The 13,835-nt window shown below is 42.6% G+C and overlaps 2 protein-coding genes across 4 annotated transcripts; one reads left to right on the top strand and one right to left on the bottom strand.

Annotated features, from left to right (window-relative positions):
* Positions 1-3: 3 nt before the first annotated feature.
* Positions 4-6,037, top strand: wdr21 (WD repeat domain 21). 3 transcript variants are annotated; one of them, XM_056405307.1, is made up of 14 exons: positions 4-51; positions 362-479; positions 641-771; positions 1,088-1,245; positions 1,692-1,774; positions 2,279-2,381; positions 2,569-2,712; positions 3,019-3,068; positions 3,343-3,422; positions 3,716-3,808; positions 4,262-4,359; positions 4,506-4,682; positions 5,133-5,247; positions 5,335-6,037. In XM_056405307.1, the coding sequence occupies exons 2-14, from the start codon at positions 367-369 to the stop codon at positions 5,589-5,591; spliced, it is 1,602 nt and encodes a 533-aa protein (XP_056261282.1). In that variant the 5' UTR covers positions 4-51; positions 362-366; the 3' UTR covers positions 5,592-6,037. The 3 variants fall into 3 exon arrangements, with proteins under 3 accessions (XP_056261282.1, XP_056261281.1, XP_056261284.1); XM_056405309.1 differs by having other exon boundaries at positions 15-51; positions 365-479; XM_056405306.1 differs by having other exon boundaries at positions 10-479.
* Positions 6,038-6,077: 40 nt separating this feature from the next.
* zfyve1 (zinc finger, FYVE domain containing 1) lies at positions 6,078-13,509 on the bottom strand. Its single transcript, XM_056405305.1, has 12 exons — positions 12,043-13,509; positions 11,713-11,956; positions 11,351-11,611; positions 11,003-11,217; positions 10,696-10,802; positions 10,280-10,388; positions 10,095-10,192; positions 9,700-9,817; positions 9,248-9,418; positions 8,536-8,716; positions 8,334-8,447; positions 6,078-7,808 (listed from the first exon to the last, which is right to left on the bottom strand). The coding sequence occupies exons 1-12, from the start codon at positions 12,529-12,531 to the stop codon at positions 7,576-7,578; spliced, it is 2,340 nt and encodes a 779-aa protein (XP_056261280.1). The 5' UTR covers positions 12,532-13,509; the 3' UTR covers positions 6,078-7,575.
* Between the last annotated feature and the right edge of the window lie 326 nt (positions 13,510-13,835).

The raw sequence follows: 13,835 nt of genomic DNA, 5'->3' as shown, positions 1-13,835 counted from the left end.
GGAGGCGGGACAACATGGAAGGAACTTAATGCTCAGTACTTAGCTCATGAGGTGCTAAAACAACTATGTTTTATCAGTTTAATGATAAAATAGATTGTTTTCCTGTAACGGAAGCCGTATTTATTGACCTATTGAAACCTTTTCAACATTGACTCCTGTTAAATGTTAAGCGTCAGTATTAAAACGTGTCGAGAAGGATGTGTAGCTAACATTAGCTCAAGAGTGCTAATGGCAAGAACTTGCTAACTAGTGCTAACACCTAGACGCGCTACCTCTACCTAGCTTCACTCACTGGCACAAATTTACAGAAGTGAATGAAAGGCAACGTGTTGTTAGGACCTTCACTTTGTGAATTACACAGCAGGAATGAAGAAGTGGACCTGGCGAGAAGGGCAGCGACCGCACAGGCGACAAGGGGGTGGTCACCGCCGCGGCTGGTACAGAGACAACCGGCAAAGATCAGCACAGGACGAACAGTGGTATGATAAATTACATGTTGACACATATTTGAGGTACTTAGTTCAAAGAGCGTGACATGTGTCTTAGTCACAACTGCTCAGTATTGAGAATGCATATAAATGTCAGTAATGAACTATTATCCATAGTTTAGTATTGAGACTTTCTTACTCTCATTTCACAGGTATGGACACGATGCAGGGCCGTCACGTAGAACATCTCAGAGGAGGTATGATAACCAGTCTGCCTCTTCCTCTTCTTCATCGTCTTCCTCATCCTCATCTTCTGCCTCCAAGGCCAGCAGTGCTGCCCCAGGTCAGAACCAGAAACGATCTCCTTAATCACATGAATATGAGACTGTCTCATTTACATTGGTCCAAGGTGTGGTTTGTTTGTGTTTGTTTTGTTTGTAACACAAAAGCTGCTTCATATGGACTCTTGTCATGAACACTGATAACACAACCACACGTGAAAGCACTATTACCAAACACCACAACAGAAAATAAACTTGGTCCAATCTTTATGTTTGAACCTTGAAGTATATAATCAATATTCCTTCTGTAACCTGGATAGTAGGGTGATGTAAATTTAAGATGTGGAGAAAAGATGACCCTTGTTGTTCTGTTTCCAGACCTGCCTGGTTTTTACTTTGACCCAGAGAAAAACCGATACTTTCGTCTGTTGCCGGGACATAACAACTGTAACCCGCTGACCAGAGAGCGGCTGCAGGAGAAAGAAAGGGAGAAACAGAGAAACAAGTTGCTTGCAGAGGATGAAAAACCCAGAAAAGTAAGTCTGCTGTGTTTGTCTCGAAACTCTTACCACGAGTGCTACCTTCAAGAGGAGCAACTTATGTAAAAACTGAAATGCCTATATTGTCATTGTCATCAAAATGACATTTCATATCATATGAGTTGATTTGAAATATGTAGTTTTGTAGACTGAGCTGAAGCATTTTGGCCACAACAAAGAGAAACTGCTGGACTGTAAATTGTGTTGATCACTCTGTCACTGAGAGAACAGTGTGAAAAGCAATGCAAAGAAGTTCACTGTTTGTTGATTCTGATTGAAACAAGCAGACGTCCTGTCTTCTGGTTTAGTTACAGAGAAGAAATAAATGTAACAGAGAAATAATGACATCTTTTTTCCACCATTAGCTGGGAATGAGCCATGTTCTAAAACTTGTTGGCCTGGATTGGTTTCATCCCTGTTTAATGATATCCTCTTCTTTGTAGAAAGCACCAAGAGCAGGACTGAACACTTCACTGCTGCTGCAGAAAAGACACCTTGGCTTGTTACCTGAGAGCTCCTATTGCAGGTACTGTATCCCACTGCTTCGTGCACATGCATACAAGGACATAGAGCTGTTCCCCTTGTGGCCCATACATGTTTCAATAGCAACAGCTGTAATATATTACAGAAAACAACCCCAGTCAAACAAAGACTAACTTGAATGTTAATCAGTTCTGTATGTGTAGAATGAGGTTTCTTTGTAGCATGGCCGGCCTCTAACAATGATGCTAACCATTTTTGACATGGGTTTCAAAACAGTCATAAGAAATAAAGAGAGAAACAAAAGCAGGCTAAAACATAGTCAAAATACTGTGCTGTCCGAAAGTATGAATTATATGAATTTATGTCACTTACAGTTGCATCAGCAGCCGAAGTGATTTATATTCAGCCTATCGGCAAACATTTTTGAAATAAAGGGACACATTCACTTTGTCAGATAGCTGAAAGGAAGTGAGTAAATTATTCTTTTTCTGTAGATTGTCTGTGGACAGTGGTAGTCAACGTTACCATGGTTACTGTATGTCTCCAGGTTGGTCCATGAGGTGAAGGTCAGCGGAATGAGACGCCACAAACTAGAGATCCAGAGCACAGACAACAGCAACCCCAACACTGACAACTTCAGACTGATAGTGGTGAGACTACACGCAGACACACAAACAAAACGTCCCAGGGCTGATACATAACTTCATACGTAGACAAACATTTTTCCACACATATATATATATATATATATATATATATATATATATGATTTTTTTTCCCCAAGTATCCTTAACTTGCTTTTGCTTGATCCTCCTTTCTCTTCCTTGTCTTCCTCAGGGGGACTCGGCGTGTGAGCGAGTGTTTACAGTCAACGATGTCTCTCACGGCGGCTGCAAGTACGGCATCATGAATTTCAACAGCAGTAGCCGGGGCTCTCTGTCAGTGGAGATGTGTGATAACCTTTACTTCACCAACCGCAAGGTGGGAGTATTTCACTAGAGCTGAAGTAGTGACTCTAAATATTTAGACATGTCTTGTACTTCACTGTGCCCGTATTTTTCCCTTCATTGGTTCAGGGGAATTTTTATTAGGTGTAGATCAACCCAGTAAATTACCTCAGAGGCTTTGAATCCCCTTTTAAAGGCTTTAAAGTTCAGTATATCTACATGTTGAAAAACTGCAAAACCAGTATTGTCAGTTCCTAAGAAAATTAAATGTTGTAAAAGAGTGTTTTTAATCCAACAGCAGTGAATTTTGACACTTCTGCTCTGGCTAAATGTGTTTCAGGTGAATTCCATCTGCTGGGCCTCAGTCAACTATCCAGACTCCCATGTGCTGTATCCTTCTTCAGTTTAATGGAGCTCTTAGTCAGTCCACATGTCTCAACACTCAGTTGCTGCTTTGGATTCAAAAGAGAGGATCTGTATGTATGCTTTCATTAGAATGGAAATACAATGTCTCATACCTGTCAAACACCCCTCTTGGAATAGATTCCATATCAACACACAGTCCTTTTTAATATTGTAGTACTCTTTATTTTATTTTCGAGTTCCACAAGTGTCTTCTTTTGGTGGACACTGGTTCTGTTTTCTTGACTGAGCTGACCATCAGGCTTTGTCTGGTCGGAGTGGCAGACACCCCTGGCTGCGTCAGTTTACTTCCTGCTTCGCTCTTCAGCAACTCAAACCCAGGTTAGATTAAATAGAATATCCTCAGGTGTATCAATTTATTTTAGACTTTAAACTAGCCTATTACATTTTATTACTGTTAAGGCAGATTGCAGGCACTTTGCAAGATTTTGTCTAGCCAGGATAATTATGGTCCATTTTAGTCAATGACTCCTAAATGGGTTCCCAATCAGCTGCATTAGTAACATACTGATATGCCTGCAGACTGAAGGTGATCAGAAAGGGCATATTTCATGTTGGTATTGTTTGGTTTACTTCACATTAATGTCTCCCCTCTTTAATTCCTCTCTCCTCAGACCAGCCCGGGATGCTGTGCAGCTTTAAGATATCCACAGCCTGGTCTTGTGCTTGGTGTCTCAACCCACAGTTTGACAAGACCTTCAGCACTGGTCCGTTCCATCATCACTGTTCTTTCTACTCATAATCAAATATAATAATTACAATCAGTCACAATCACTGGCATCTTTGGAGTAAGTTGGTTGGTTTGGCTGCGGCTCTCGGCTGTTTAACAGTCTCTTAAATCACACTCACTCAGAAACAAATTCAGCAACACATGTTGGAAACTAATCATAGACTGTATCAGTTGTTCCTCATAGGCCACAGTGCGGTCACAATCACTGCAAGTACACAGAAAAGCAAACTCAAAGCTCAAAAGCCGTCTTGGGGTTACAGGGTCACAGATACTTCTAATATGTTTTCTTGATAGCAATATTCATGTGGAGTACTGAGTAACCTTATCTCTTATAATTGATGTTGATGATTAAAATAAGACAGCTATATAAATTTTCTCCCCACAAAGTTATAAATCTGAAATAATTATGTGTTCTTGCATGTGTTGGCAGGCCTGTCTCGCAGGGTAATTGTGAAAGATGCAGAGACGGGCCGAACACAGACGTACAGCGTAGGCAGCGATGTCTTGGCTCAGCAGTTTGCCCTTAGGGTGAGTCATTTGTTACATGAAAATGATGCATGTTTGAGTACACTGGAAATATGTTTTAGTGTAGATTTCTCTTTGATATGACCCAGAACGACACTGACCAGAAGGAGAATACCATGGGAACAAAAAGACCTCCTTTTTTTCCTCAGGTCCCTGTGCTGTTTAACGGTTGCCGATCGGGGGAGATCTTCAGCATCGACTTGCGGCAGCGCGGGCGCAGGGATCAAAGCTGGAAGGCCAGCCGCTTCCATCAAGAATCAGCCATCACTTCTGTCCGCGTCCTCCAGGATGAGAACTATCTGCTGGCTGCTGACATGCTGGGCCAGGTCAGCTAAAAAGAATATTTCTGAAACACTTGGAATCCTGCTATACACATTTGGTTCTAAATTACTAGTATGTTAATTATGTTTTGGTCCTGAGATGAGGTTAATGACCTAATTCGGAAGATTTGGCACCCTCATGGCCAAGAAGGGTGTTGACAACCTGTAACAACTTAGTGGTTGGAATAATAGACAGAACTGTTTATTGTGTATTTAAACTTATAAATCAAACTGTGAACTTTGGTGACTGACAAAGTGGTAGAGGAATGACAGAAAGGTGTCATTAGGGAAAATTAAGTAAGATTGTAATTGAGCTGTTTCGGCTCTTTACATTGGAGCTAAAGCTGTACTTTACAACCTTTCACACAAGCAAAATCCCGGGACCCTCAAGAATAGAATATAAACATGGTAAAACCACTTCTGTTATTGCTTTAACTTTGTGTGTTTTGTGTGCAGATCAAGCTGTGGGATGTGCGAGTGACAAAACCAGTGCAGGAGTTCAAAGGGCATTATAATGAACATGCCTACCTTCCCATTCATGTCAATGAACCTGAGGGACTTGTGTTGGCAGGTAACATGCTCTATCAGTATATTCATTACTGAGACTGGGCTTGCTTTTCAAAACTCACTGTTTGACTGATGTGTGTCCTCTCCACAGTGGGTCAGGATTGCTACACGAGGTTATGGAGCCTAAAGGACGGCCACCTGCTACGGACCATCCCATCACCCCACCCGGTTGCAAATGACCTGATCCCAAGCGTTGTCTTCTCCTCCAAGTTGGGTGGCTGCAGGGGGCTCCCCGGCCTGCTCATGGCTGTCAAACATGACCTGTATTATTTCCCATACAACACTGACTACCAGGAAGGAGGAGAGCAGATGGCTGGATTTTGTGAAAATGTTTCATCCGACACGTGATTTCTAAAAAAAAAAAAAAAAAAAAGACATCTTTTCTTTCTTTTTTTTCCCGAAATGCACAAATGGTGTTATATTGATATACAAAACCTGTAGGTATTGTATAAGTGAAAGGCTTGCATTGCATTTCCACAAGGTGGAACTGAACTCTTATCTTGGAAGATGACCTCAGAAAAGTTACATTTATGTCTCAGGGGAATGTTATTTTTCACAGACTTGTTTGTGCCAAAAGGAAATAGAAATGCTACACATGGGTGAAGACAATTGCTTGCTGTAACTTTTTCAAATTAAGTGTACTTACTTAAAACATGACTGACTTTAATTGGTAATATAATTTAGGGTGTTTCTGATCTGAATTTTAAATGAATGATACTGTGTTTATACTGTTGATTGACACAACTTTTTTCTAATTGTTTAAAAAAAATCATTAAACACAGTGATCTGTTGAATTATTTTTGTTGTCTAAACGACACACACAAACTCACGTAAGAGGTTTCTGCAGTTTAATACATAGTGTATGAGCATACATGAACATAAAGGTATTGATTTGTTCCATGTGATATCTGTATCTCTCTGAGATGATGAGATGGTTCACTCATTCAGGTCAAAGTCTGTTATTTCAGCATAATCCAACCAACTCTCCTAGTCAGTCTCTGAAAGAAAAATCCTACATTAACTATCAACACAGTCAGACCTCACAATGCCTGGGTGTTCAGTCAAAAGCCTGACTGGATTACATGTTGCATTTATAAGATAATTGTCAGGTACATCGCTCATTAAAAGCTCCTCTCTAACCAGCTACACAGCCTGAGTTGACAGAGTAAAGGATTGTTACTCTTCTAAATATTTCCTGTTTTGAGGGGCCAGCCTCAAAAAGATGGTTTGACTTCTTCTCTGTACCATATTGCTACTGTGAGCCAGCCACTCTATAAAAGCAGTTTCTGTTGCATCTTATCCTGCTGCAGTCAGATTTGTCTTGTTAACAGATAGTAGTTTTGACATTTTAAAAACACAACGAGGCCATTTAGAAATGTCCCTGTTAAAAGTAAACTTTTTTCCCATATATGCATATATTCTATGTAAAACAGTCTATGTGGACAGCATTATTAAGGCTGTTCTATTATCATCTGCCCACTCAGATGCTCAAACACCCACAAAAGGATCAAGGGATTATACAAGTAGTTATTACTGAGTAATTATATAAGCTGGAATGCATGTCGGTGCTACAGTACATCAGTGGCTTCTGATTGTGGTAATACTCCTGAAGCCAAAGAGTGGCAGGAAAGCTAAAGCTAGCGAGGCTGGACCAGAGGGACATTACAGTGGATCCAGTCAAACATGGATCAGAATTCCTTGTGGTGGATCATTTTTCAGGTTTTCCCTCATTTCCTCTCAAGCCAGTTCTGAATGTTAAATCCAGAAACAACCTTAGACTAAAAGTGCTTACCTGGAATCAGTTAGTACTTCTACTATTACACAGTTTACACATGTAGCCCCAGACTACAAAAAGGTGCTAATAGTACTAGTGTGTCACACTGAGAGGGATTGTCAAAGGGGTAAGGGTTTCATGTGCATCAATACAAATTTGAAAAGGGTCTAAAGGGGCACGTGGAAATTTACCTGAACTCAACTGGAAGCAAGCATATACTGTACAATACTCACTTTCATTATCTCTCTGAGTTGTTTCACCTCTCCTGTCTTCTTGATATTGATACAAATCTCACTCTGACTGGTGTTCTTCACAGTGTAAAATATAGGGATATTAAAGTGAGATAGCATCGAGGGACTGAAGTGACGTGAGGACAGCGTTAAAAAACAATAAGTCCAACCTGCCACAGACAGTCAGGTGGCAGCCAAGACAAGCCACTAAAGACAACAAGGATCTGACGTCTTTTAGCGTCTTTGAGTCGAAATGGTGTCAATTCCAGGTTTCGTATAAGTCGGCGTCCTTAAAACGTTACCACTCTGACTCTTATTCCTGGTCCTGCTAGAGCTCCCCGGGTTTCTGGTTGCAACCGTTGCAGACCCTCACAGGATGATCCCAGCCACGCGAGGGCACAGAGCGCCGCTCCTGGGAGCAGTCGTCGCACACGCCCTGGCCACAGGCGCGACAGTGGTGGATGGAGAGACGTGGGGCGAACTCCTTCTGGCACTCGCAGCAGGAGTGGATGTCCTGATCTGGGACCCAGTAGGCCGGGCGAGCTGCGTCCTTCACCAGGCCTGGACGCACAAACAAAAGGGAAAATAGTTGTTAATATAACTAAACAGCCAGGGTGTCTCGTGACAGGGCACTTTGTGATTTATTCAACTGGGAAATCAGCTTCTGGTACTGTGTGAAACCAGAGTTACCCATCTATTACAGCTTTGCATTAGGGCTGAATGATAACGTTTCAGTATCAGTGCTAAAATCTATCCATGTCTAATGGTAACAATGCAAAGGAGGAAATGTGGTAAAGCCATATCATGTTACATTAAAACTCGTGCAGCTTGATTGAAAACACAAACTAAAACTTTTGTTTTTCATGACTAAAAATGATAAATAAGTCACATTTAGAGCTGAAATGTTATTCTGAAATTTTCTGAAGTATAAAAACTTCTACCACATCATCTTCTACCATATTTTACAGTATCAGGAGTTAATAGACTGTTTTGACTGTTGAACAATAGCTGGATAGAGTGATAGTTTTAATTAGAAGTGATCTTTATCTGCATTGCTTTGATAATGCAGACAGATCTGGTGCTCACCCAGAGGTATATCGATAGCACCAACGACAGCTCCTAAAGTGTTCTGAACAGCCTCCCCGACCTTCCTGGCTATCAGAGTGCCTCCTTCCTCCTCCAAGGCAGCGTCCAGCAACTCTACAACAGGAAAACATGCACTCATCAGGTCAGAAACTCTCGTACCGTTAAGAACCACATCCAGAAAACTGATATCCCATCTGCATACCAGTCGGGATTCCCCTGTTGTGGAAACATGCATCGCAGACTCGCACGGGTGCAAGGCCCCAGCCCCTCTCTGGGACCGGTCGCGTTTTGGAGGAGCAGGCGTCACAGAAACCCTCTCCACAGGCACGGCAGTGGTGCTTGGTGTCGTTGGGCTGGAACTCTTCCGCACATTTATGGCATCGCTAAGTCACACACAGTAAGGATAATGTGAGTATATTTTCATACTGCAGCAAGAGTTCTGAAAAGAAGAACATTTTGAAGACATGCTTTCACTTCAGAATATGGATATTGTCATCAAATCCTGTTTGGATAGGAACCACAGGGTGTAACTATTGTGAAACAGTCTGGGTGTCTTTTGTATATGTATTTGGTTCAGGCCTCCATGATCTAAATCTCAACCATCTGTCCTCTTTTCCCACCCTCCATCCACTGCTGCGTCTGAGCGTCCTCACAATCACACCTTTTTTTTAGATGTTGCATCACTGCTATCAGTTATAAATCTGCCACTACACTGTTATAAATGCCAAATAACTCAAGTAGAAAGACTAAATGCAGGTCAACAAGACCCTGAACTGTGTAACGGGTTGAGGTTCATGAAAATCATTGACAACAAAAAGGACCTTATAGGAACGTATTTGATGTCAACCAGTGTTTCGCAAATAACACGCTCAGAGTTTATTTGTTCTAGCTTTAGTCCAATTGTAGTCATGTACCAGGATAAGGGAGTTGGGTTTCCAGTAGGTGGGAGCAATCTGGTCCGTAAGCCAGGAGGTGACTGCTTTAGCAGGCTTGACGCTGAGTTCAGACACTGACTGAGAAATGTATTTCACTCCATCCAGCAACCTCTGAGCAGCATTGTTGTTGTCTTTCAAAAACCCATCAGACTGAAAAGAAGACAAGAAAAGTACAACAGAGTGAAGATACAAAGCCTTACCGGCTGACTTCCTTACTCAGCACTTTTGACTGAGTATGCTGTCGCAAACAAAATTCTGCATTACTTTCCTGGACATCTAAACACAACCAGCTGGCAAAAATTAACAGCAAATGTAGCTCACAGCAGATGTGACAACATTCATTCAACCAAAAACCTTTAACTTCTTGGCTTGAAACCTTGTTTAATTGGTTTAAGCAGAATCTCATTGAAGTTGTTCCACTGTGGCCTTACCCCAGGCCAGATGTGCTGGATTTCTGTTCTGACCACTGTTTCCACTGGGTCCTGGTTTCCATACCAGTACTGCCTGCTTCTGTAGATCACTGCACAGTTGGGGCACTCAATGACATACCTAGACAAAGACAAAAAAAGATCTCAGGTCCAGTATGAAAGGGACAGATTGGTGGTCTTGGCCTTTACTGCAGAGCTGCAATACATTTATTATTCATTCATTGTTATTCATTAGAGTACTTTCTGTTGCTATAGTTGAGCAAAACCAACAGTGAACCACGCTCTGTAATGTTTTCCCATTTTTTAGCATAATGAATGAGCATATATTAAATTATTTGTGCTTGCAAAGAAGCCATTTCCATTCATTTTCCAAGCGGCTCTATGGCAGATGGACTCACCCAGACCAGGCGTAGATGGCCAGGCCAAACCACGGTGAGTCAGAGGAGGCCGTCGTCTTGGGAACCACTATTACCTCCTTCCCTCCCTCATAGCAGGCCTGAGAAGATCAGCACACACACTCAGAACCTCATCATGCAGACTTCCCTCAACACGGGCATGTATGGCGTTGTGGGTTTGAACTTGCCTTGCAGGTGTATATGCGATTGTCATACTGTGCAGAGTAGCGGCAGCGATGTTTGGCTTCATGGTCGAGTCCTTCCTTTAGGTGATTCATGCTTCTCTTACAGCCTGAACTGAAAGTGGGGGCACATCAAAGACATCACACTAGATTTTGCAGGTGTATTATAATCATATCATAATATTATCAATTATATAGTTGAAAAATCACTTAGAAAAGCTACAAGGGTCAGTGTGGAAACCATAGATAAATGAAGATAGCGGCAGTTTTGCGATTATACCTCAGAGGGCAGCTGTCACGTCTGAGAATGTCGACAAATACAAAACCTTTTCTGTCATGTTTGTTTTTCTGTCTCATGAATGATCATTTCTGTCTTTCTGTCACTGAACTACAGGTGCAGAAAATAAGTGAGAGGCACATACCCACAGCTGAGGCAGATGCTAGAGCAGGTGAAGTACTCATCTGGAAAGAAGGAGTTACTGATCATGTGCTCATCTGTAATCTCCCCACTGAAGCGTTCACTCAGGGCCTGAGGGGAGGAGCGAGGAGGAGATGGAAGAGTCAATGATGCTCACTTTGCGCGATTCTGACTATACATTGTTAACTGAATGCCTGAAAGCGCAATATAAACACATTCATACTGAGAATTGTTTCTACACGTCACCTTGGCATATCACCAAATAAGTGGCAATACAATCCACATTTCTTCATACAAGCAAGCATCACTACCTGCAGAGCCTTGTAGATGACACTGGCAGAACGAGGTGAGCGGGTGGTGTTGTTATCCAGCTGTTGCTCCAGGCTGCGCAGCAGACCACTGAAGTCTGTGGGAGGGTTGTAGGTGCGAGTTCCACGGTACTGGATGGAGCTGAAAGCTTCTGGAAACAGACCCAGCTTCCTGAAACGCTCCTGAAGCAGACGCTCAGCTGATTCAGATGGCTTGTCTAGAGATTGAGAGGCAGACAGAGAGTGGAGGAGAAGATAACTTGAGCATCTACAAACAATCTTGCTCATTTCATTCCTAGTGAAGTACAGTCAGTACAGTACAGTCCAAATCATAAATGAGCCTTATTTGACCTGATCCTAGTAGCTTGGTATGGACGGTCTCATGGAAGATGATCACCGCAGGGCCCAGAGTGGACAACGGGACGTCCAGACCACAGCGGCTGGTAGTCGCCTTCAACTCCCTAGTGAAATGTTTCAAGTAGGCATCTGATGCATCACCAAGGAACTTGAAGAGATCGTCATGGAGACGGTCAGCATGTGTTCTGTAGATGACCACATCAGAGATAGCCAGGACCTTGAGGAGCAGCCGGGTTCGTTGACCCTGATTGGCTCCTGGTGATCAGTGCAAACAAGCCTGTTAATTGTGGGAAACAGCCTCCCACTACCCCCTGTTTATTTCATGATATAAAACAAATCAATTGTTTTCCCCATACCAGCCCCAAGTAGTCCCTCTGTATCGATGACTACAACCCAATGCACAGGGTCCATAGCTGCCCAAACACCCACAGTGCAGGACTCCTGGGTGGGTGAGGTCTTGAACACTTCTCTCCCAAGGAAAAATGTATGGTTCAGGGTGTGGGACTTGCCCTCCCCAGTGTTCCCAAAGATAGAGACCACCTTGAGGAGCTCATCTGGTCTGCAGCCTAGTCGTCCAACAAAGTCTTCCTCATCCTTCACCTGACAATCCACACAAGATCAGCCACATTCTCATACCATCTCATCAACAAGTTGTGTACAAAAGATGAATTTTCTCACACACTTACCTGCATCTCCTCCTTTTCGTCCACCAAAAGGAAGCTGCACACCTTCTCTAGCTTGGCCTTTAAGATCTCAATATCTGCCTCCCCAGCAGTCACGCTGTTCTCCTGGAGAGCTTTGGCTGGAGGATAAGATGTCAGAGGGTGCTTCCTCTTGTTGACTCCACTGTGGGTACGTTTCTGGCAGTCTAGACACAGGTTGATCTTACAACCCTGGCAGCGCACCACAGCTCTGAGCCGCCCACCATTGACAGAGCAGCTGCTGTCTCCTTTACAGGAATCACAGAAAGGAACATGTCCTGGTGCAATCCGAACCCGGTCATGATTCCTCATCCGCTCCTGGCGATGGAGCTCCAGTTCACAGCGGGCACACTGCAAGCTGCCACACTCATCACATTCAAACGCAGCCTCATCTGAACCCCCACAGGCGTAGCTCTCCTGACAGACTAGAATTGTGTTCATTCCTTTATCTACAGCTGGACCTTGACTACTCATCTCAAACCTGACAGGTCTGGACACGACCCTTGGTGTTGATAAGAGGGGGAACTGTGCCTTAAAGTATTACTTAAAGTAACTATGATTGCAAAAGCAATGCAGGTGGAAGACACAAGGTTATGGCACAGTTTAATAAATCTCTATGACCAGATGTGATGTAACCTTTTTGTTCAAACTCTCTAAAAAGCCAATTCACTTATGTGCAATACTGTTAAAAAGTACGATGAAATGTTCAGCTGACCTTGTTGCTACTTATTGTCAATGCGGATATTCAGTATGTGGTAATGCGAGTCCAGGTAGCAATCTCAAACACAACTGTGCAGACTAGTAATTACTTTATGTTTTGGCACAACAGTTTGCTAGTTAACATTAACTGCCCTGCATCTCTTGTTATGTATTTTGTAATGTTGCAGCTCAGCTGACGATGGCAAGTTGCTATTTAAAAGCAGCTCAGTTTACTCGTCATAATGCCCAAGAAAATACGCTGTGAAACTCAGCAATAACCAATCACTAGCTAACATTTGCTACACAAAGAGACACACTTCTGAAGAAACAAACAACCTTCATTTCAATCGACTGACCTAGCAGCAGCTACTAGTCCGACGAACGACGACTGACTCGTTAAGTTAAACGCTGCCTCAGCAGAGTCTAAAACTGGACACGTACACTAACACCACACCGCCGACTGCCACATACAGAGAAAGTTAGCTAGCTGAGCTGTTTTGTCTCAGACCTAGTAGATGTTGTTGCTTTTACATCAGCTGATCGGCTTGTTTTTATCCAGAGGTCAAAAGTCATAAGGACACAATGCATTTTGGGTAATGAAGGAGTTATGAGTTCCATAGAAAAGCAATTGATTTTATTCTATTTATATAATACTGTCTTCAGTTTTAATGTACATATACTAACGTAAAATATTCATATAGTTTCTAACGGGACTTTGAAAAAAGGTACTTACATAAAGTGAAAGGCATATAGCAAATCGGATACTAACCGCTGCCCATAATGCTTTGCATCTTCCAGCTGCTGTAGGGTTCACTTTTATTTGTAACCGGTATACACCGTATCTTCACCGGGTGGACGGAGACAGCACTTAGTATTGACACAGTGTTTTAATATCAAGTGCTGCATCATATATGGTTTATAGTTAAGTGGATTCATTATTTGAATTTCTCTGTTCGCTGTGAAGCACGCTCGTCGTCCATATCCCCGGTCACATGCCCTTTATTTTAGCCACTTGAACTATATTCAATCTGAGTACCCCGGTACTAATAACGAGCGCAACTAATATCAGGATTGATTTC

Source organism: Seriola aureovittata, chromosome 19 (assembly GCF_021018895.1).
Source record: "Seriola aureovittata isolate HTS-2021-v1 ecotype China chromosome 19, ASM2101889v1, whole genome shotgun sequence".
Lineage (NCBI taxonomy): Eukaryota > Metazoa > Chordata > Actinopteri > Carangiformes > Carangidae > Seriola > Seriola aureovittata.
Note: the sequence above shows the minus strand (reverse complement) of the source record. Positions and strands in the feature narration are given on the sequence as shown.

Excerpts from the sequence above, each read along its gene's own strand:
- wdr21 (XM_056405307.1), top strand. The coding sequence starts at position 367 with ATGAAGAAGTGGACCTGGCGAGAAGGGCAGCGACCGCACAGGCGACAA. Across the intron at positions 2,382-2,568 it reads ACAACTTCAGACTGATAGTG|GGGGACTCGGCGTGTGAGCG; the intron begins GTGAGACTACAC and ends TGTCTTCCTCAG. Across the intron at positions 3,423-3,715 it reads CTTCAGCAACTCAAACCCAG|ACCAGCCCGGGATGCTGTGC; the intron begins GTTAGATTAAAT and ends CTCTCTCCTCAG.
- zfyve1 (XM_056405305.1), bottom strand. The coding sequence starts at position 12,531 with ATGAGTAGTCAAGGTCCAGCTGTAGATAAAGGAATGAACACAATTCTA. Across the intron at positions 11,612-11,712 it reads AGAGGGACTACTTGGGGCTG|GAGCCAATCAGGGTCAACGA; the intron begins GTATGGGGAAAA and ends ACTGATCACCAG. Across the intron at positions 10,193-10,279 it reads ATCGCATATACACCTGCAAG|GCCTGCTATGAGGGAGGGAA; the intron begins GCAAGTTCAAAC and ends TGATCTTCTCAG.